The sequence below is a fragment of the Piliocolobus tephrosceles genome, chromosome 3 (assembly GCF_002776525.5).
Source record: "Piliocolobus tephrosceles isolate RC106 chromosome 3, ASM277652v3, whole genome shotgun sequence".
Taxonomy (NCBI): Eukaryota; Metazoa; Chordata; class Mammalia; order Primates; family Cercopithecidae; genus Piliocolobus; species Piliocolobus tephrosceles.
In genome coordinates, this window is record NC_045436.1 from 36,520,089 (window position 1) to 36,544,573 (window position 24,485).

General features: G+C 40.9%; 1 protein-coding gene and 1 pseudogene across 1 annotated transcript in view; one reads left to right on the forward strand and one right to left on the reverse strand.

Moving 5' to 3' along the window:
- TRIM2 (tripartite motif containing 2) overlaps window positions 1–24,485 on the reverse strand; it is a 110,255-nt gene that overhangs the window by 24,507 nt on the left and 61,263 nt on the right. The window contains exons 4-6 of the mRNA XM_026454134.1: window positions 15,143–15,294; window positions 13,794–13,974; window positions 12,247–12,970 (exon numbers count right to left, since the gene is read on the reverse strand). Of these exons, the coding sequence (XP_026309919.1) occupies window positions 12,247–12,970; window positions 13,794–13,974; window positions 15,143–15,294 (1,057 nt within the window). The remainder of the gene's footprint in view (window positions 1–12,246; window positions 12,971–13,793; window positions 13,975–15,142; window positions 15,295–24,485) is intronic.
- LOC111551833 lies at window positions 1,148–2,219 on the forward strand (annotated as a pseudogene).

Genomic DNA, 24,485 nt, shown 5'->3' on the forward strand with positions numbered 1-24,485 from the left:
TGAAATTAAAGGTGGCCGGGCACAATGGCTCACACCTGTAATCCCAGCACTTTGGGAGGCCAAGGCGGGTGGATCACTTGAGGTCAGGAATGTGAGACTAGCCTGGCCAACATAATGAAACCCCATCTCTACTAAAAATACAAAAAATTAGCTGAGCATGGTGGCACATGCCTGTAATCCCAGTTACTCAGGAGGCTGAGGCAAGGGAATGGTTTGAACCCAGGAGACAGTGGTTGCAGTGAGCTGGGATCATGCCACTGCACTTCAGCCTGTAAGATTCCATCTCAAAAGGAAAAATAATAATAAAAAATAAAGAAAGAAATAAAGGAAGTCAGTGCTAAATAAATCTAGATGTTTTGAATGGAATGATGCAACAAGATGAAACTCAGCCAAGTGTAGTATCTAACACAGGATCTTCAATCAAGTAGATGCTTAACAAATGTTTGCTGCATGAAAAAGTGCATGAAGAAGTTATTAACGAATGAGTAAATTACAACCCCCATTACATCGCTAGAAAACAAAATGTTCAATCATATTTATAGCACTTTCATATACATTCTCTCACATACCATCCCATGAGATAGCAGGACAAACATTATCATCCCCATTTTATAGATGAGAAAGTTGAAGCTAGACATATTGCAGAGATCGTCAGAGACAAGGGGAAGAATAAAACCTGGTTCCCCTGATCCTTTACATAACACTTTTTCCCCCAATACACACATGGCTTCTTCTGGGTTTCAGGGGTGAAGATAATTACATTTTGAGCTCACATGAATCATGTTTTCTCTTTAAAATCCTTTAGAAAACCCCATCCTTTAACACATGATACTTTATTTAACTGCCTGTATCCTTCACTACACTGTAAGCTGCTTGAAGGCAGGAGCAACATCTGTCCTGTTCACCTCACTCTATACCACAGCACAGTGCCTAGCACTTAGTCAATATTAGTCACATCTTTTCCCACTTGAAATGCAAGAAGAGTTCCCAAGGATGAGATTCTCAAGGATGGGGTGATGGTCCTATAATGACCTAAGATGCCAACTTTGCATGACCTCCCTCCTCATATATTTTAGGGAGGAAAGGTGGTAGTTTGCAGAGGTGGGGCAGGGGAGAGGGGCATAAAATAATATATTTTCAGCTCAGCATCTGGGGACACTCTCAGATCTCAGGGCTCAGTCCAGCTTCCTTCAAAATGTCTACTGTTCATGAAATTCTGTGCAAGCTCAGCTTGGAGGGTGAACACTCTACACCCCTAAGTGCATATGGGTCAGTCAAAGCCTACACCAACTTTGATGCTGAACAGGACACTTTGAACACTGAAATGGCCATCAAGACCAAAGGTATGGATGAGATCACCACTGTCAATATTTTGACTAACCACAGCAATGCACAGAGACAGGATATTGCCTTTACCTATCAGAGAAGGACCAAAAAGGAACTTGCATCAGCACTGAAGTCAGCCTTATCTGGCCACCTAGATAGTGGCTTTGGGCCTATTAAAGACACCTGCTCAGTATGACGCTTCTGAGCTAAAAGCTTCCATGAAGGGGCTGGGAACCAACGAGGACCCCCTCATTGAGATCATCTGCTCGAAAACCAACCAGGAGCTGCAGAAAATTGTACAGAGTCTAAAGGAAATGTACAAGACTGATCTAGAGAAGGACATTATTTCGGACACATCTGGTGACTTCTGCAAGTCACCAGACGCGTTGCCCTAGCAAAGGGTAGAAGAGCAGAGGATGGCTCTGTCATTGATTATGAACTGATTGACCAAAATGCCCAGGATCTCTATGACACTGGGGTGAAGAGGAAAGGAACTGATGTTCCCAAGTGGATCACCATCATGACTGAGCAGAGCATGTCCCACCTCCAGAAAGTATTTAATAGGTACAAGAGCTACAGCCCTTATGACATGTTGGAGAACATCAAGAAAGAGGTTAATGGAGACCTGGAAAATGCTTTCCTGAAGCTGGTCCAGTGTATTCAGAACAAACCCCTGTATTTTGTTGACTGGCTGTACCACTCCATGAAGGGCAAGGGGACTCGAGATAAAGGTACTGATCAGAATCATGGTCTCCCACAATGAGGTGGACATGTTGAAAATTAGGTCTGAATTCAAGAGGAAGTACAACAAGTCCCTGTACTATTACATCCAGCAAGACACTAAGGGTGCTGTACCTGTGTGTTGGAGATGGCTGAAGCTCGACACAGCATGAGCATCCAGAAATGATGCTCCCCATGCTTCCAGCTAACAGGTCCAGAAAACCAGCTTGTGACTAACAGTCCCTGTGGCTGTTTCTGTGAGGATGATATTAACATTGCCCCCAACCTCATTTTAGTTGCCTAAGCAGTGCCTGGCTTTCCTGTCTAGTCTCTCCTGTAAGCCAAAGAAATGAACATTCCCAGGAGTTGGAAGTGAAGTCTGTGATGTGAAACACTTTGCCTCCTGTGTACTGTGTCATAAACAGATTAATAAACTGAATCTGTACTTTAGAAACAAGTTAAATATATATATATATTTTCCTGTAAAGTCTCCAGATTCATGCTAAGCAATTTTATACATCCATTTTAAATTACACTGTTCTAGAGTAAAGCGAGTGTTTCATTTAACTTCTCATCAACTCATTAAGGTATGGTATATAATGAATTAAACAATTTGAGACTATTTCCCTGTAATTCTTTCACTCCCTCCTACATCATCTGACTTCCCCTTTGTTCAATGACTCTTTTTAGTATAATAGCTGATAAAACCAGCTCATGGCTTCTAGTCAGCAAACTCTTTAACAGTCAAGGAAATATAATCCCTGTGTTTTAAATCATCATCAACAGATGCTCTAAACTATTTCTCTAAACTCATTCAGGATTGTTTCCTAATACAGTATTAGAGTAATGTAATAACTCACTCACAGTGGGCATACAATTAAGTTTTCAAGTATGAGAAGCATCAAATATCTCAACTTTGGAAAACCACAGTAGTTAAAGGGCATTTTCAATGAAGAGGAATCATTGTGCAATTTAAAAGGCAGGGGCTTCACTTCTCTAAGCTTCCATTTCTTCAACAGCAAGGATAATTGTATGCTGTCTTAGTAATGTGGCTCTTGGCAGGGCAAGGGCTGGGAGCCTCGGAGGACAGGGGAGCTCTGATTTGTAGCATTTCCCATTTCTACAGTGTAAATGCTTTCATCAAGGCCAATTGCAAGCTACCAACATGAAGTCACTGAATAAGCCAGTATGGCTTGGCTCCAGCATAACAAATATGATACTGTAGGGCTATTGGGAATGGAAAGTATATTATATCTACTAAGAATTGTAAGTAGCACAATGCCTGGTTCAGAAAATGCCTCTTCCTTTCTCCTGCTTCCATTCCCCATCTATTCCTTCCTGAATGACAACATTTATCTTTGACATTTCACTGAAACTCATGATTTGAAGTAACTTCTCTATACTTTTTGCTTCCAAATTGATGTCTCTAGCTCTGACTTCTTTGCTGAGCTCCAAACCTGTACTACAAACTGCCTACTATACACTTCAACCTGGAAGATCAAAACTGAAACATATATGCTCTTCATCTTAGCTTCCTTTTCTTGGTTAATAATGATAATGACAATAGTAGTCAATATTTATTGAGTCCTCACCATGTGCCTGCACTGCTCTAAGCCTTTACTTGCATTATTTTAATCTTCACCATATATGGTATACATTAATATCATTCCCATTTTACAGATAAACTAAGGCACAGAGAGTTCCCCTAAGTCATATGGCTAATAATAGCAGGCTGGGATTCAAACTGGGCAATTAAACTTTTTTTTTTTTTTTTTTTTTTTTGAGATGGAGTCTTGTTCTGTCACCCAGGCTGGAGTGCAATGGCATGATCTCAGCTCACTGCAACCTCTACCTCTTGGGTTAGAGCGATTCTTCAATCTCCTGAGTAGCTGGGATTACAGGCACCTGCCACCACACCTGGCTAATTTTTGTGTTTTTAGTAGAGACAGGGTTTCATCATGTTAGTCAGGCTGGTCTCGAACTCCTGAACTCGTGACCCGCCCGCCTCAGCCTCCCAAAGTGCTGGGATTACAGGCGTAAGCAACTAAACTTTTGGTCTCTGCTATAGTTTGAATGGGTCCCCCCGAAAAAGTTCCGGTTATTAGAACCTGAATTCCCAATGTGGTAGTGTTGGGAGGTCAGGTTTTTAAGGGGTTATTGGGTTGTGAGGGCAGAGCCCTCATGAATAGATCAATAGCATTTTGGAGGGGTGAGTTCTCACAAGAATGAATTGTCTTAAAAGGGAGCTGAGCTTGCTCTTGTGGTCTCTTTTGCATTTGCTCACTTATCCTTCCATTTTTCCACCATATTATGATGCAGTACAAAAGCCCTAGCCGGAAGCTGTCACCATGCCTCTGGACTTCACAGCCTCCAGAACCACGAGCCAAATAAACTTCTTTCCCTTATAAATTAACCAGTCTCAGGTATTCTGTTACAGCAACAGAAAATGGACTGAGACAAGCTCTTTATCTACCATGTTTCTAACTAATTATGTTAACTATTAGTTCTAGACTACAACTATGAATACGCTAACTAGTACTACCTACTTTGCCTCTCTAAAATGTATTGGACACTATTTAGTGCCAGGCATTGTTCCAAACTTTTTTTGCTGTTAATTAATTTAATCCTCAAAACAAAGGAAACTTTGTAACTTTATAAAGGAAACTGAGGCACTGAGAGGCTAAGCAACTTATCAAAAATTGCACAGATAGAAAAGTACCAGTGTTGGGGCAGTCTAGCTTCCAAGTTCACAGCCTTAACTATCTACTTTACTGCATCACTTCCCTACAGCACTCAAGTCTAACAGCTGGGAGTTTAAATTGTTCACCAAATTTCTCTCTCTCCTTCCAAAGCATTTTATAAACATACTGTTTTCTCTCTACTCCATCACATCACTCTTAATTCTGGCACTTATAATAGCTCATGTGGACTACTGCAAAAACTTCTTAATCATCTCCCTGCTTCCTGGGAAACATTTCCAATAGATCTCCTATAAATGCCTCCAAGCTGGTCTCAAACTGCTGACCTCAGGTAGTCCGCCTGCCACAGCCTCCCAAAGTGCTAGGATTATAGGCATGAGCCACCACATCCAGCCAAAAGTTGAACTGTTTTAATTATAACATAAACTCCACTGATTTGTAGTCAAAGGTACGAATGTTGAAAAGCCAAGTTCTTCGGCCAGTGCTGTTTGATATTGCCTAGCATAGTCCCATGCATGTGAATATGTATGAATGATTACCCCTGCAGCTGAATGCATTGTCACCTGATCTGTGTGTTCCTGGGCCTCCAAACCGGAGCCTGACAGTGGTGAGAGGGAAGTTAAATCATAAGGTAGTTCACGACTTATCCTATTCAAATCAGCAAAGTACTTATGCAAAGCATTCTTCTGGGTACTTTTCGGGAATTATATGTGATTAAAGACACCATCCTTGACCTCAAGGAATTTACCATCTTGAGTAATAAGACCCAAGCATAAGTAATAATAATCAAAGTGGATTCTGAAAAAGAAGGTGGTTTTTGAGGCAAGGATAAAATTGGGAAAAGAATTCATGGACAAAGGTGTGTGAGAGCACAGAGGGTGTTCAAGCAGCCTGCACTGCTGATTTGTCCAACCTCATTACTTTTCATTTCTCTGAACTTTTTCACCCTATATGGGATGTGTCTTTGAAATAACAATCATGTCCTCTCCTCTTCACCTTCCTGTACCTCTTGACACTGGTCCCTTTGCCTGGGACACCAATTCTGCCTGCCAACCTGGGTAAGTCCTACCCATCATTAAAGTCCTGGTTTAAATTCCTTCCCATTTCTATAGCTTACCATCACCTATCTCATGCTGTTAGTTGCTCATACATCTATCATCCCAAACTGTCAGCTGAAGAGGGTGACAGAGATGTCATTTCTTTCATCTCTATATTCCCATCACCTAGAATAATGCCTGCCAGGCACTAGGTGCCCTAGAAATGTTTTTTGAGGTATATTATTGCATAGTGAGTGTTGTCTTTTGACTAGATACTGGATTTGAATGTAAAGTTAAAGAGGAGTGCAAGAAAAGATCAACAACAACAATGTAGGAATGAATTTAACCAAGGAGGTAAAAGATCGGTACACAGAAAACTATAAGACATTGATGAAAAAAATTGAAGACAACAGAAATAAATAAAAAGATGGCTCATATTCATAGATTGGAAGAATATTAACAAAATGCCCATACCCCCAAGTGATCTAAAATCCAACTGCTATCAAAATATCAATGACATTTTTCACAGAAATAGAAAAAGCAATCCTAAAATTCATATGGAACCACAAAAACTCCCAAATAGCCAAAGCAATGTTGAGCCAAAAGAATGAAGCTGGAGGCATCATACCATCTTATTTCAAAATCGACTTCAAAGCTATAGTAATCAAAACAGCATGGTATTGGCATAAAAACATAGACCATTGGTACAGAATAGACAGCACAGAAAAAAATCCACACATTTACAGTTGATTTGCAACAAAGATGCCAACAGCACACAATGAGGAAAGATCAGTCTCTTCAATAAATGATGCTAGGAAAACTGGATAGCTACATGCAGAAGAATGAAATCAGACTTTCATCTCACACCATATACAAAAATCAACTCAAACTGGATCAGAGGCTTAAACATAACACCTGAAACTGTAAAACCACTAGCAGAAAACATAGGGAAAAACTCCATGACACTGTTCTGGGCAATGGTTTTTTGAATATAAATGCAAAAGCACAGGCAACAAAAGCAAAAATGGACACATGGAATTACATCAAACTAAAGAGCTGTACAGCAAAGGATCACCAGAGTGAAGAGACAACGTACAGAATGGGAGAATATTACATCTTGATAAGAGGTTAATATCCGAAATACACAAGGAATTCAAACAACTCAACAGAATGAAAAAAAAATAGCCTGATTTTAAAATAGGCAAAGGTTGGCTGGGTGTGGTGGTGCATGCCTATAGTTCCAGCTACTCCAGAGGTTGAGATGGGAGAATCGCTTGAGCCCATTGAGCCCAGAGTTTGAATTCAGCCTGGGCAACAAGGTGAGACCCCATGTCTTTTTTTTTTTTTTGAGACAGAGTCTTGCTCTGTCACTTAGGCTGGAATGCAGTGGCGCGATCTTGGCTCACTGTAACCTCTGCCTCCTGGGTTCAAGTGATTCTCCTGCATCAGCCTCCTGAGTAGCTGGGACTACAGGCGTTTGCCACCACACCTGGCTAATTTTTGTATTTTCAGTAGAGATGAAGTTTCATCATGTTGGCTAGGCTGGCCTTGAACTCCTGCCCTCAGGTGATCCACTCACCTTGACCTACCAAGGTGCTGGGATTACAGGCATCAGCCACTGAGGCCGGCCTCCATGTCTATTTTTAAAATACAAATAAAATTAAAACAACAACAACAACAACAACAGGCAAAGAACCTGAATAGATATTTATCAAAAGAAGACATACAAATGGCCAACCAGTATATCAAAAATGTAATCTCAGCACTTTGGGAGACCAAGGTGGGTGGATCACAAGGTCAAGAGATTGAGACCATCCTGGCCAACATGGTGAAACCCTGTCTCTACCAAAACTACAAAAATTAGCTAGGCGTGGTGGTGCACACCTATAGTCCCAGCTACTTGGGAAGCTGAGGCAGGAGAATCACTTGAACCTGGGAGGCGGTGGTTACAGCGAGCTGAGATCATGCCACTGCACTCCAGCCTGGCAACAGAGTGAGAATCCATCTCAAAAAAAAAAAAAAAAAAGTTGAACATCATTAATCATCAGGATATGCAAATTAAAACCACAATAAGATAATACCTCATACCTGTTAGAATGGCTATTACCAGAAACACAAAAGAGAAAATTAGTCAGGTATGGGGGCACATGCCTGTGGTCCCAGCTACTTGGGGGGCTTTAGTGGGAAGATCTGGAGGTTGAGGCTGCAGTGAGCCATGATCTCACCATTGTACTCCCACCTGGGGAAACAGAGCAAGACTCTGTCTCAAAAAACACATAAAAGATATCAAGTGATGGCAGAGATGTGGAGACAGTGGACCCCGGCACAGGTTGGTGGGAATGTAAATTAGTACAGCCATTATGGAAAACAGTATGGAAGTTCTTAAAAAAATTAAAAATACAACTATCATATGAACCAGCAATCCCAGTACTGGGTATATATCTGTTAGAAACAAATTTTTGGTGCCGCAAAGAAATAGCACTCGAACATAAATTTAATTTTCTAAGCAAGGCAATTTTTACTTCTATAGAAGACTGCAACTTGCAAATGGAGTAATGGCGAGAGCACACCTGGACAAGGGAGGGGAAGGAGTTCTTATTCCTGATGCCAGTAGCCCCTACTGTTGCGTCATTCCCCTATTGGCTAGGGTTGGACCACACAGTCTAAGCTAATTCTGATTGGCTATTTTAAAGAGAGTAGGGGTATGAGCCAGAGTGGTGAGGTGAGTATTTTGGTGGGAAGGACGGTTAGGAACAGGTAACTAAAGGTGACTTAGGTCAGAGCAGGTGACAGAGGTGACTCAGGTCAAAGCAGGTGATCGGGATGAGTCAGGATGGAGAAGGTGACCAGGGGAACAGATGTGAACTACCAATTAAAACTGATGGAAAAGGTTGTTTCTGAAACTACGAGGAAGTTAAACTTTAAAATGGAGGACGAAGAACTGAACATACTGACATACTGATTCTTTGAAGAGAAATCTAGAACTCACTGTATCTAAAATATCTACAGAAAATGAAGTCAGGATGTCAAAGAGATATCTGCACCCCCATGTTTCACTGCAGCACTGTTCACAATAGCCAAGATATGGAATCAACTTAAGTGTCCATCAACAAATGAATAAAGAAAATGTAATATATATATAACATATATATATATATTCCACTATATATATATAGTGGAATACTATTCAGCTTCAAAAAGAGGAAATCCTGTCATTTGTGACAACAAGGGTGAACTTGGAGGACATTATGCCAGGCACAGAAAGACAAATAATACATGATCCCACTTACATGAGGAATCTAAAATTGTTGAATTCATAGCAACAGACAGTAAAATGGTAGATACCAGAGGCTGGGAAGAGTGGGGGTAAAAGGACTGGAGAGATGTTGATCAAAAGACAAAAAAAATTAGTTTAAAAAGAGGCATAAGTTCAAGGGAACTATTGTAAATCATGGTGACTGTAGTTAATATATTATGGCCAGGATGGTGGCTCATGATGGTAATCCCAGAACTTCAGGAGGCCGAGATGGGCAGATTGTTTGAGCCCAGGAGTTTGAGACCAGCCTGGGTAACATAGTGAGACCCAATCCCTACAAAAAAACAAAAACAAATATTAGCTGGGCTTGGTGACATGCAACTGTGGTCCCTGCTACTTGGGAGGCTGAGGTAGGAGGATCACCTGAGCCCAGGAAGTAGAGGCTACAATGAGCCATGATCATGCTACTGTACTCCAGTCTGGCCAACAGAGCAAGGCCCTGTTTCAATAACAAGAAAAAAGAAATTATATACACTTGAAAGCTGCTGAAAGAGTGGATTGTAAGTGTTCTCACTACAAAAAAAATGATAAATATGTGAGGTAATGCATATGTTAGTCTGATTTAGCCATTCAATAAGGTATACATATATCAAAACATCATGTTGTACACCATGAATATATACACATTTGGAGATTAGGTCTTTGAAGGGGTGATTAAATTAAAATGAGGCTGTTAAAGTGGGGCCCTAATCCAATACGATTGGTGTTCTTACAGGAAGAGGAAGAGACAGTAGGGGCCAAGCCACAAAGGGATGACTACATGAGGACAAAGAGGCAAGAAGGTGGCTATCTGCAAGGACAGAGGCCTCAGAGGAAACCCACCCTCCCAGCACCGGGATTTTAGACTTCTAACTCTAAAACAGTTCCAGTTTTTCAGAACTGTGAGAAAATAAATGTGTGTCATTTAAGCCACCCAGACTGTGGAATTTTGTTATGGCAGCTTTAGCAAACTAAGACAGCATCTTTACTTCATTGATAAAGTCAGACATCGTGCTGCGTGCCAGGCACTGTTCTAAGTTCTTTATGAATGTTTACACATTTAAACACCTTTCCAGCAGTGCCAATACATCACTATGGCTGCATTTCTCAATGGGTAGGAGGGGAGAAGATACACCCCCTTGTCCCTGGGGTGGGAGCTGGGGGCTCAAAACCAATATAGTTTGAGCACAGGAAACCCCTGAGAAAGACATATCTCTTTCCTCAAGTGGGTATCAGAGATGATGATGATGATGACGACGAATAACAAGAGTAAAATCTTAGCTACCATTAATTGAGCTCTTGCTGTACACAGGCAACATGCCAGGCGTATTACAAGAATTCTCTCATTTCACCCCCAACAGCAACCTTAAGATTTATATAATATTTCATTCCCTTTGCTTTACAGAGGAGAAAACACTGTTCAAAAAGGGCAAGTCAGTTGCCCAGCTGGTGAGAAGAATCGAGATTCCGACCCAGATCTGCCCAATTCTAGTTCTGAGTCTTTCACTGCACATGGCCTAGGGGAGTAGACTGGGGTCACTTGGTGGGAGGTGTGGTGGGTGGAGGTTTAAATGAGAAAATGAATTTCTTTGTAATGCAAGAGATCAGTGGGGAGCCAGCAAGTTTTTTGAAACGAAAAGGTAGTAGGGATAATCTAAAAGCCTTATCAATTATACATGCAAAAACAATAGCTCTCATTCATTTAGCTCCTCCTACATGTCAAGCATTCAGCTTGGAACTTAGAATAGTTCTGATAAGCAAATATTTTTGCATTTTCATTTCATGGACATAGAAGTTGAAGTTCAGGGAAGCTGAAAGATTTGCCCAAGGCTCAAGTAAGCAGTTGAACCAGAGTGGCAGACCTGGGCGCCTCCCAGTCCTGCATCCACCCAAGCTCATCCACTCTGCTCTGGTGGAGAACCAACAACCCCTGCACCCATATCACACATCTGGCTGTGAATGTATGAGGGCTTCCACGCTCTGAACAGACAAGTTACATATCATATCATGGTCTTTACCAAGATTCAGCCTAAAGCATTAACATTGAGCAGCTCTGCCCAAGAATGTTCCACAGAGCCTTGATCTCCCAAGATGTTTCCCATGGAAAAAGTTCTATGGTTGGAAGTTTGGATGTGCTGCCTGTTATCTACCCTTCTCCTGCCTAAGAGACTTACAATGCACATCAGCAGATTCTAAAGGTTTTAAGAAGTTCGGAAATTTTAAAAAGTCAACTTCCTTCATTTAGCCTAAGGTTTCCCCAATTTAATTGAACCACAGAATTGTTTTTCTACATGTGCCAGCTAACATACAGTGCAGCACCCTTTCAGAGATACTGCATTGTTAGATGGAAGAGGGAGGAAGAGAAGGCTGCTGGAGTTACTTTTTGAAGCCAACTAAAATGCAGACTTTTCTCCCCTTAAGAATTATCAAGCCCTTTGTTGTTTACATGTAGCTGCCTTCTACTGAGAACACAGACAGTTTAAAAAGACAGCGACCACAAATCAGAGGAGGGAAGGGCTATTTGCAATTCCAACTCTCTTGGCTCATCCTGCACCTTCTTGCTTCCACCCCAACCTCGCCCCAACCCCATTCTTTCTCCAAGTTTCCACCCCTCCTCCTCTCCTTCCGGCTGCTCTCCAGCTACACACAGCTAGAGGTGGTTGCAACTTGCAATGCACACGTCCCCTCCCTCCTGCAATGCAGAAGTAGTGACAGGGAGGCATCAGATGCTCTGCCCAGCGTACAGCCTCAGCTCTGGCACAAGAAGGGAAGAGGGGCGTTGGTGGTGGGGGTGGGGGTGGGGGGAGGATTGACCATTTTTCCTTTAAGATTTTCAGATTACGGGTGCTATGATTTCTCTATTTCTCTTTTTGCTTATTTTCGGCTTGTAATCTCCTACAATGAATATGCAGCCCTTGTGTTTTAAAGAGGAGGAAGAACAGAAAGGAGGGAGTAGGGAGGAGACTAGAGGCGGAAGAGAAGGAAATATCATCTCTGGAGGAGGCTGCATAAGCTCGACTAACAAAGGTATCAAATTTTACAGCAGTACATCTCCCAACACCTGCAGGTAGAGTTCCTGGCTGCAGTGTTGCTATTTGCAATGACACGTGCCCAGTTACCCCTTAACCAGTGCCAGCTCAGGCATCAGGCACAGAAGCCCTCTCCTTACCCACTCGAAAGATCAAATCGTCTTCGATGGGATTCTCTTTTCGTTTTCCAGTGCTGTACATGCTTGCGGGTCTTTTCACAGCTTTCTGCTTGACGTGGCCACTCCCTGGGGACTTAACGCGTCTCTTCACGCCTTCGGTGGTAGGAGACACATCAGCGGATCGGATCACTTTCAGCTTAAACGGGCTGCCTCGGATGTGCTGGTCATAGAGTCTCAGAGACAGGGTAAAGTCCCCTTCCTTCTGGACAGTGTACAAAAACTCATAGGTGCCGTTCTTGTTGTCCAGGATCTCCCCGTCTGCCACGCTCCCGTCCGGGGTGCTCAGTTCGGCGGTGAGGTAGGCATTGCCGGTTTTGCACAGCTCACCGTCTTTGTCCTTGGTGGTGATGGTGACGGACATGGGCTGCCCGATGATGGTCTGCCGCAGCCCCTCGCCCGTGGCCACCGTCTCTGAGGCGACGGCGTTGGTGGTTAAGATCGTCCCGAGGTTGTGGATGGATTTCTTCAGCCCCTCGGTTTCCACGATGAAATCCAGCTGGTCGTTCTCCCGCGGATGCAAGGGGAAGTCCTGGTCGGCCAGCTCGTTCAGCTTCTCGCTCATCTGCTTCTTCACCAGCAGGACCTCGGTCTCCGTGCCATGGTTGAGGGCCTGCGCTGTGAAGTTGCTGCAGCTCTTAATGCTCTCCTGCCCCTGGAGCAGAGTATCCAGCTGCGACTGGAGGACCTGCGGGAAAACAGGAGGCCTGGTGAGCTGTTCCACAGGGCGGGGCCCAGCCCGGGGCAGTGCCCTCCCCCGGAGAGGAGGAGGCTCTGCACCTGCCCACGCAGGTGGCTCTGAGCAAGTGGTGTTTGTCAACCCAGGGAACCAAGTGCTAATGCAACGTCCTAAATTGTATTCCCAGTACCTTCTCGAGGTTTCCCTTCCGCCTTGCCCTCTCTTCCACACATGTATTTCTTGGCTCATGTGTTTTGGAGAGGGGAAAACAGAAAACCAAGAGCATAGCAAACTAATTGCTATGCCTGACATCGGAAATATTCATTATTCGGTATCTTTCCCCAGTGTCCAAAGCTGCCCCATCACCATCTAAAGGAATAGGAAGTAAACAAATGAAAACTCTCCACACCTGAACACCAGAGGTTTTTCATCCCTGTTTTGTGAACAGATACGCAGAGTTAAACAAAGGCTGCAGTCAGGGTTCAATTTGAAGCTGACTAACAGGTTGGTGCGGGTGAGAGAGCAATTAAGAAACTATTTCACGTTATAATTGAGGAATGAAAACAATCCAGTTTAACTCTAAATCCTGAAAGCATTATATTATATTCAACCGTGCCTCTTGTCAAATTATAAACTAGTACTTAAAGTCACAGAGTCATCGAATTTTGCTGAAAATAGGGGAAAAAATAGCTGGATATTACATTCAGTGAAAACTATAGTTTACTATACAATGATGACACTTAAGGACCCCTTGTTGCTATTAGGAAACAATAAGCTAGTGCCCTTGGATATCATGTCTCTTCTAGGACATCTGTAATGATTCTGGTCTTACTTTGTGTTTGAGGCCATAGTTGACCTCCAGTTCCATAAGCAGCACACTCTTGCGCACATTTAAAGTCTTCTGGAGCTCATCAAAGGTGGAATGAATGTCATCCACAATGCTGGCCTTCTGGTTGGTTAACTGATGAATGATTTCCGAGATGAACTGAAGAGCAGAATCTATTTCTGGGAGCCTGGTGGACAGTCGTTAAAGGTCATTATTTAACCTCAACCCAGAAATATTCCAAAATCTATCTAAACACTACATTTTGTTTTAAAAAATTTCTATGCCTTTCATCATCTTTAAAAAACAATAACCAGAGAACAGAAAAAGATATGACATAATTACTGCCTTAGAGAGAAGAGACTGTGAGACAATCAAAATTGTCAATTTCAATCTACCATCAATTGTCCAATTTTGATAATTCATTAAGGGTATAAAGACTTGAAGTTCTCTGAAAAGCCATTCTGGCCAGGTTAATTCTTTGTTGCAGGGGCCGTCTGGTGCATTGTAGGATGTTTAACAGCATCCTGTCTTCTACCAGATGCCAATAGCTCTCCCTGCCCTGCCTCCCATTCCCCAACCCCCTGCCAAAACACACAGTTGTGACACAAAAAATGTCTCCAGGCATTGCTGAATGGCCGAGAACCACTATTCTAGATAGTTGTATCTTTTCCCCTAGCCACATAAAACACTATCCATACTCAGTTTCTTGAGAACTTCTCGTAAGTTTCCAAGTTCTTTGAATTACTATTGAACAACCACACTTTTCTCACTGCAGCTATCAGTAGAGAGGTTTATTTTGTCTGCTTTCCTGCCAGCTTCTCATTTCCTCTCTTTGGTCTTTCTCATGCACCACTCAGCTACTCTGTTCCTTCATTTCTGTGCCAAAGAAGGAACTTGGAAGCAGGAAAACAAGGAAAATTAGCAATCATTGCTCAAGACCATTTTGCAGAGCTCAGATAGAAAGGAGCCAGTCACAGCCAACAAAATGGCCTGTATGTGTGTCAGGAACAGCAGATAACGAAGGCTCCTCAGAGAGCCTGGTTTCAGGGATGAATTCCAGAACTCTCCTGAGAGCACTTTCTTTGAGTGTACTTTAATTCATGTAATCATACTTGGGTACTAAAAGAAAAATGCCACTCATAACATAAGGAGGTTGGAGTTCTACCAACAGGCAGAAGACAACCTTCCACACTCATTAGTTTATGACAACAAATCCATGATAAAATAACTTCTTTACCCACAAAGCCTGATATCTCAAGGGAAATATGAACCTCCTGCTATACCTAGACAAGAGGCCATGAGGCCAGGCCTCAAGTACAGGTAGCCAGTTGGGGGTTTGGGGAAGGGTCCCCCACCTTTTGTTGACAGCATCCAGCTGAACCTGGAGCGAGGCCTTGTGCTGTTCCACCACATCCTTGAGCGGAACTGTGGGGTGCTCTGCGTGCTCCCCCTCCGTGCACTCCCGACACATGGCAGTCTCACAGGACTGGCAGTAAAATTCCATCACCTGTGGATGACACAAGAAAAGTTCCTGGTTCTGGGCCACAGGTTGAGGGCTTACTCTACACTAAGCACTTGCCTTGCAGTCTCTCATAATTAAATGAGAGCCACCCCAGAATGTCAGCATTATTAAGTCCAGCTTCACAGGAGAAAAGGAAGGATACATTTTTATGTGACAGGTCTCAGAAGTGGAGCTGACTTCTAAGCTCCTTCTATAACCATAAAACCAGCTTTTGGGTATCCACTCCCCTAAGGCAGAACAGTATAGGGCTGTGGTGCTCAAACATTTTGATCTCAGGACCCCATTATAATCTTTAAAAATTATTGAGGGCTCTAAAAGAGTTTTTGTGTATGTGGGTTATATTTATAGATATTTCTTATATTAAAAATTGAAGCTAGGCTGGGTGCAGTGGCTTATGCCTATAATCCCAGCACTTTGGGAGGCCAAGGCTGGAGGATTACTTGAGGCAGGAGTTTGAGACCAGCCTGGGAAACATAGCGAGACTCTGTTTCTACAAAAAATTTAAAAATTAGTATTTAATCAAATTTTTAAAAATTAGAACTGATAAAAATTTTAAAGTATTTAATTTATGAAAAGCAGTAATAAGCCCATTAAATGTTAATGTGAATAATGTAATTTATGAAAATAAATATATTGTGAAAAACAAAAACATGTTATGGGAAGAATGGCATTGTTTTCCATTTTTGTAAATATCTGCAGCGTCTGGCTTAACAGAAGATAGCTGGAGATTTGTATCTGCTTCTGCATTGAGTTCGTTGTGATAGCATATATCACATAGCATGTGGAAAATTCCACTGTACAGTCTTGAGAGAATGAGAGTGAAAAAAGCAAATAATGTCTTCATATGATTATGAATATAGCATTGACCTTGAAGACTGCTTGAAAACGTCTTGGGACCCACAAGAGTTCCTGGACTACACTTTGAGAACTGCTACTATTTGGCTAAGAGACTTATCCAAATAAGAATTCAGGTTTGATCTGTTTGCCTCTTGGCTTCACCACTTATTTAGCTGAATGACCTTGAACAAATTTTCAGCCTCACTGTGTCTCAATTTCTGCCTCTGTCAAATGGAGACAGTAATAGTAACTACTTCACAGGGCTACTATGAAGAATAAGTAGGTTAGTATGCACGAAGAATTCAGATGGCACCTGGCTTTGGTACATAATAAGTTCTTAATATGTTGTAGCTGCTCTGGGGATGATGATGATGATGACTTACCCTGACAATGATGAACTGTCAGTAACAATATAATATAAAGCCAGAAAGTTAGCTTCCTTGTAGAAGTATTACCCTGTTTTCTCAACTGGAGATAATGTCTTCCAGTTTTCAATTCCCAAAGCACTTTCAGGAGAAACTTTTTCTTGACGTATAACACAACATAGAAAAGGGCATAAATCTTAATGCAGCTTGATGGATTTTCACAAAGTGAAGGCAGTCACCAAATTCCTTTTATTTATACCCAATTTATGAAATATAAGATTTTAAATCCCTAAGCCCAGGAACTCTCCCACCCAGAGCCTAGATAATACCATACATTTAGTAGGTATTCAACAACACTGCTGAATGAGTGAATGAGAGGATAAGTGAATGAGAGGAGGCTCTTAGCTATGATTCGGGTGGCATTTGTAAGACCAACCAAGGGATACCTCCTTCCTCATTAAGACTCACTATGTTCCATAGTGCTTTCTGGAGAAGATTCTCCTAGGAATAAAGCACTCAGCTTGCTCATACTGCGCTCAAACATGTGTTTTGGAAAAAATCTTTTCTGGTGAACCAAATTCAGATAAAAGTCCTTCAAACCATGTCCAAGATAATTTTAAGTTTCATATTTATCATAGTTTCAAGTAGGTACATAGTACGTAAGAGGTTTAGAAAGACACTTTTGTCACATAAAGATGTAATTTCATGTACTTTGCTCCTCTGCAGGCCTTTTAGGAATAGGCTTGAAACATCAATTGGAAGTTTCTTTTATGCATTGTCTGCTCAAAGTTTCTTTTATGCATTTCTCAGCTGGGTGCCGTGGCTCACACCTGTAATCCCAGCACTTTGGAAGGTCAAGGTGGGAGGATCACTTGAGGCCAGGAGTTCGAGACCAGCCGGGGCACCACAGCAAACCTCTGTCTCTACAAAGAAAATTTTAAAAATTAACTGGACGTGGTGGCACATGCCTGTAGTCCCAGCTACTTGGGAGACTGAGGTGGGAGGACTGTTTGAGCTTGGGAGTTCGAGGTTGCAGTGAGCTATGATTGTGCCACTGTACTCCAGCCTGGGTATTGGAGGGAGACCCTATTTCAAAAAGGAAAAAAGTATTCACACTTCTCATTAAAATATGTTGTAATAAACAAACTCAAATGAAAATTCAAATATCCCACAGAAAGACTATAATACTGGTCATTTGCACCTTATTTTGGTCCAAGTCTGATACAAGCCAGCAGAAAGCACAGCTTATAGAAGCTGTTCAATAATTATTTGCTGAGGGACCATATGAGCTAAGGGGTACTTGCAAGGGATTTCCCCAGTGAGAGAAGACTATACTTTGGGTTGCATTTGGATATTTTACCATATTGCTTGCCTTCATGTGTTCAGGAAATAGAATGATCTAAAACTATATGCAGTGTCAGCAAATGCTTGGTAACAATATATAAGCCCCACATCATAAATATTTTACTTGTTATTAGAAAAAAACTCTTAATCCAAGAGGTTTCCTGTTTTTCTGGCAGAGGATTTCTATTCCTTCCTGGCAGAAGGCAGGATAATTGAGCATTCCCCACTAAATTCTGAGATTTCCTTTGGAAAACTTTCATCCCCTGGGGTTTGTGAAACATAATTCCGATGAAGGCTGAGCTTTTTTATTACTTCATGGCTTCAGCCAAAGGTGGTTTACTTTTACCAGACATTTTATTTCTAGATTATATACAACTAGATTAGCATTTACTAATATTTCATCTTCATGGTCAGTGCTCAGGAGGTCTCTTTAAAGCAGGTTGTCACTGCCAGTCATATGTACCAGAGGACAGACCAAAAATAGAATGTGAAAAGACTTTTTCCCTCAGGTTATTTAGGGTGTTGGGGCGAATATAAGTATGTGAACTGAGGGAATAGGCCACATTAACAGTACTTAGTCAATCCAATGGCACTCTTCCCAAACTAATCTAGTCTGGGACTGAGTTCCCACATCTTCACTGGAAGAAGGGAGCATGGCCTCATGTCTGGAATGGGTCTGGACCAAAGGCAAATTTTACTTGGGAATCAGTGTGCACATTGCATTTAGAAGTTGCAAATACTATACCATATTTTTTGCATTTTGTGGTCTGAGCTGAAGTTTCCCAGCAGTGTAAGAAGCGAGATGACAAAGAATACTCATTGGAAGAGAGAAAAGGATGCAAAATAATATAGAGTCACTACAAATGTAAAAATCCTCAAGACCAGAGTTCATCATGTATGACAAAAGATCAGCATCCATTACTATTATTATCCTTCTTTTTAATTCATATTTTTAAATGATTGCAGGGAAGTGATGTTACTGAAAACAGCAGCATAAGAAAATCTATGTCATGTCACTGGTTGGTAGCTAATCTACTGGAACAGACTTCATTAGCCACATATGACAAAAAATACAAACTTTACAAAGTTAGTTCCATTGGATAATAAAAATGGGGAATGAAAAAATATAAAATAATTAGTTTAGAAAAGTCACCAAATAACAACAGCGAAAAACTGTAATAATCATCAACAAAAAACCCTAGGGAGAGGGGAGACTCTGATTTCCAGAGTCGCCACAATATACAACTTTAAATGTTCAGTTTCCATTGGAAAAAAGTGAAGCACACAAAAAAGGGCAAAGTTCACAAAGAGGAATAAAAGAAATTAATAGGCACTCTCCCTAAAGAAGCCCAGACTGGACTTACTTGACTTTAACTCTTTCATATATGCTCACAGAGCTAATGGAAACCATATATAAAGAACTATAAGAACAATGTCCCACTAAATGGAGGATATTAATAGATAGGAATTACTTTTCTAAAAGCCAAATATAAATATTGTAGGGTTAAAAAATATAACTGCAATGAAAAATTCACTAGAAAAGTTCCACAGAAAATTCAAGCAGGAAGAAGAAGGTTAACTTGAAGATAGGGCTATTGAGATTATACAGTCTGTGAAGCAAAAAAAAAAAAAAGTGGGGGGGGGGGAAGAAACAGTAACAAAACCTAAGAGACCCGTGGGACACCATCAAGTGTACCAAATATACCTAATAAGAGTCCCAGAAGAGAGGAAGAGAGAAAGGGAAAGAAACAATATTTGCAAAAGTAATGGCTGGAAACTTCCCAAATTTGATAAAAGACACAAATCTACACATCCAAAAAAAAAACTTAATAAAATCCAAACAGGAAAACTCAAAGGGATCCAAACCAAGAAACAGTATAACCAAAACATAAAAAGACAAAAACAAAAAGAGAATTTTGAAAGCGGCAAGACAGAGGTGACTCATCTTGTACAAGAAATATTCCATAAGCAGACTTTTTTTCTTTTTTCTGAGATGAGTCTCACTCTGTCACCCAGGCTGGAGTGCGGTGGCTCAATCTCGGTTCACTGCAACCTCTGGCTCCCGAGTTCAAGCAATTCTCCTGTCTCAACTTCCTGAGTAGCTGGGATTACAGGTGCGCGCCACCATCCCCGGCTAATTTTTGTGTTTTTAGTAGAGACGAGATTTCACCATGCTGGTCAGGCTGGTCTCGAACTCCTGACCTCAGGTGATCTGCCTGCCTCAGCCTCCCAAAGTGCTGGGATTACAGGCGTGAGCCACCACGCCCGGCTGCAGATTTTTTAATAGCTGATTTCTCATCAGAAACTATAGAGGCCAGAAATCAATGGGGCAACATATTCAAACTGCTGAAAAAAAATAAGCCTGACAACCAATACTTTTTTATCTGGCAAAACTATCCTTTAAACATGAAGGAAAAATTAACACATTACCAGAAATAAAAAAAACTGAGTGTCTGTTGCTAGTATACCTTCCCTACAAGTCATGCCAAAGGGATTCCTGCAAGCTGACCTGATTTGATATACTACAAAGTAACTTGGGTCCACATGAAAAAATAAGGAAAGCAGGTAAAGGTAACTACATAGATAAATATAAAGGTCAGTATTCATGCATTTTTGGTTTCTAACTCCTACGTGACATAAAATAAAACTGCATAAAACCGCATAATCTATAATTACAAATCTATGTAGATGAGCATATAACATATAAGTATAAGCTAAAAGAAGCAAGGATTTTACATACTATTGAAATTATGTTGGTATTAATTTGAATTAAATCGTTATAAGCTAAAATGTTAATTATAACCCTCAGGGCAAACAATAAAGAAAAATAAAAATATGCATAGTAAAATAAATGGGAAGGGAATCAAAATGGTATACCAGAAAATATCTATTAAACATAAAAGAAGGCAGTAATGGAGGCATAGAGGAACAAAAAGATATGCCATACAGAAAAAAAATAGTAAATGACAAAAGGAAAGAAAGCCTTTCTTTTCAGTAATTAAGTTAACTAATTTAAATGGATTAAACTCTCAAATCGAAGGGCTGATACTGGCAGACTGGATTGAAAACATAATCCAACTATAGGCTCTCTATAAGAGACTAATTTTAGACCCAGAGACTCAAATAGGTTGAAAGTGACAGGATGAGCCAGATGTGGTGGCTCGTGCCTGTAATCCCAGTACTTTGGGAGACAGAGGCAGGAGGATTGCTTGAGTCCAGGAGTTCAAGACCAGCTTGAGCAACATAGTGAGAGACCCTGTCTGTTAAAAAACCCCACAAAAATTAGCTGAGCACAGTGGCATGTGCCTGTAGTCCTGGCTACTCAGGAGGCTGAGGCAGGAAATTGAACCCAAGAGTACGAGGCTGCAGTGAGCTATGATCATGCCACGGTACTCTAGCCTGGGAAACAGAGCAAGTCCATCTCTTAAAAAAAGAGAGAGAGAAAAAGGAAAAGAAAAAAAAGAAAGTGAAAGAATGAAAATAATATTTCATGCAAACTGTAACCAAAAGGGAGCTAGAGTGGCTATTCTAATATCAGACAAAATATACTTAAGACAAAAGTTGGACAGTATATAATTGACAGAAAGGATATTATAAAATTGATAAAACTTTAGTTAGACTGACCAGAGAGAAAGCAAGGTGGTGGGGGGTGAGGGGAGGTGCAGCAGGGGTGGTGTGGGAGAAGAGAGAGAGAAGACTCAAATTACAAAAATCAGGAAGGAAAGTGGTGGGGAATCTACTACTGACATCACAGAAATAAAAAGGATTATAACAGAATACTGTGGATAGTTTTATGCCAACACATTGAATAACTTAGACGAAATGGACAAATTCCTAAAAACACACAAACTACCAAAACTGACATGAAGAAATACAAAGTCTGAATAGACCTATAATATGTAAGGAGATTGAATCAATAATCAGGACACTTCCAACACAGAAAAGCCCAGGACCAGACGGTTTCACTGGTGAATTCAACCAAATATTTTAAGAAGAACTAACACCAATCTTTCTTAAACTCTTTAAAAAGAATAGAAGAGGTTGAGGGGTAATACTTCCTAACTCATTCTCTTAGGCCAGTATTTCCCTGATACCAAAGCCAAAGCTACCACAGGAAAATTACAGACCAATAACCCCTATAAATATGGATGAAAAAATTCTTAATAAAATGCTAGCAAACTGAATCCAGCTTTAAAGAGATTATACATCATGAGCAGGTGGGATTTATCCCAGGAATGCAAGGGTGGCTCACCTAGACAAATTACTATATGTAATACATCACATTAATAGAATGAGAGAAAAAAACTCATTATCATCTCAATTAATGTGGGAAAAGCATTTAACAAAATCCAACATCGTTTCATGCCAAACTAGAAATAGAAGGGAACTTCCTCCTCCTAATAAAGAGCATCTACAAAAAACCCACAGCTAACATCATACTTAATCAAGAACAAGAGGATATTCACTCTCATCACTTCTAGTCAACAGTGTACTGAAGGTGCTGACCAGGGCATTTAGGCAAGAAAAAGAAATAAAATGCACCAAAATTGGAAAGGAAGAATTAAGAATTTCTCTACACAGAGATGACATGATCTTATATACAGAAAATCCTAAAGAATACACACACACACACACACACACACACACATTCACACAATTAGAGCTAATAAATGAATTCAGCAAAGTTGCAGGATACAAGATTAACAAACAAAAATCAGTTGTATTTCTAAACACTAACAATGAATAATCCAAAAGTGAAATTAAGAAAACAAATCCAAGCTAGGCATGGTGACTCATGCCTGTATTCCCAGGACTTTGGGAGGCTGAGGCAGGAGGATTGCTTGCCCCTAGACCAGGCTGGCCAATATAGTGAGACCTGTCTCTATTTAAAAAAAAAAAAAAAAAAAAAAAAATCCGTTTACAATATTATCAAAAAGAGTATTACATAGTTGGAAATAAATTTAACCAAGGCAATGCAAGACTTGAATACTGAAAACTACTAAATAGCCAAAACAATCTTGAAAAAGAACAAAATTGGAGGACTCATAGTTACCAATTTTAAAACTGACTATAATGCTACAGTAATCAAAACAATGTAGTACTGGCATAAGAATAGGCATATAGATCAATGGAATAAAATGGAAAGTACAGAAAGAAGCCCATACATCTATGGTCAATTGATTCTTGACAAGGGTGTCAACACAACTCAACGGGAAAAATAGCATTTTCAACATATTATGCTGAGGTAACTGGAAATTCACATGTACAAGAATGAAATTAAACCCTTCCTTCAAACCGTATACAAAAATGAACTCAAGATACATAAAAGACCTAACTGTAAGCTAAAACTATAAAAATCTTAGAAGGAAACAGGGGTGAATCTTCATAACCTTGAATCAGCAATGGATTCTTAGCTATGACACCAAAAGCACAAGCAACAAAAGAAAAAATAGAGAGATTAGCCTTCATTAAATTAAAAGTATTTCTGAATCAAAGGACACTAATAAGAAAGTGAAAAGAAATCCCACAAAATGGGAGAAAATATTTGCTAGTCATATCTGATAAGGGTATAATAATCCAGAACATATTAAAAACTCTATAACTCAACAACAAAAAGATAAACAACCCAATTCAAAACTGGGCAAAGGACTTGAATAGACTTTCTCCAAAGAAGATATACAAATGGTCAATTAGCACATGAAAATATGATCAGTATTGTTAATCATTTAGCAAATGCAAATCAAAACAACAAGATACCATTGCATACTCACTAGAATCAAAAAATCAAAAATAATAAGGGTTGGTAAAGATGCTGAGAAATTAGAACACTTATGCTTTGCTAGTGGAAATGTAAATTGGTGCAGCCACTGTGAAAATAGCTGGTGGTTTCTGGCCAGGCATGGTGGCTCATGCCTATAATCCCAGCACTTTGGGAGGCCAAGTTCGGAAGATCACTTGAGACCAGGAATTCGAGAGCAGCCTGGCCAACATGGCAGAAACCCCGTTTCTACTAAAAATATGGGCATGGTGATGGGCATCTGTAATCCCAGCTACTCAGAAGGCTGAGGCAGGAGAATCACTTGAACCCAGGAGGCAGAGGTTGGAGTAAACCGAGATCATGTCACTGCACTCCAGCCTGGACGACAGAGTGAGACTCTGTCTCAAAACAAAACAAAACAAAACAAAAAACAGGCCGGGCGCAATGACTTACGTCTGTAATCCCAACACTTCAGGAGGCCAAAGTGGGCAGATCACCTGAGGTGAGGAGTTTGAGACCTGCCTGGCCAACATGGTGAAATCCCGTCTCTACAGAAAAAAAAAATACAAGGCCAGGCGTGGTGGCTCACTCCTGTAATCCCAGCACTTTGGGAGGCCGAGGTGGGCAGATCACAAGGTCAGGAGATCAAGACCATCCTGGCTAACATGGTGAAATCCCATCTCTACTAAAAATACAAAAATTAGCCAGGCGTGGTGGCGGGCGCCTGTAGTCCCAGCTACTCGGGAAGCAGAGGCAGCAGAATGGCATGAACCCAGGAGGCGGAGGTTGCAGTGAGCCGAGATCGTGCCACTGCACTCCAGCCTGGGGGACAGAGTGCGACTCTGTCTCAAAATAAAAAAAAAAAAAAAAAA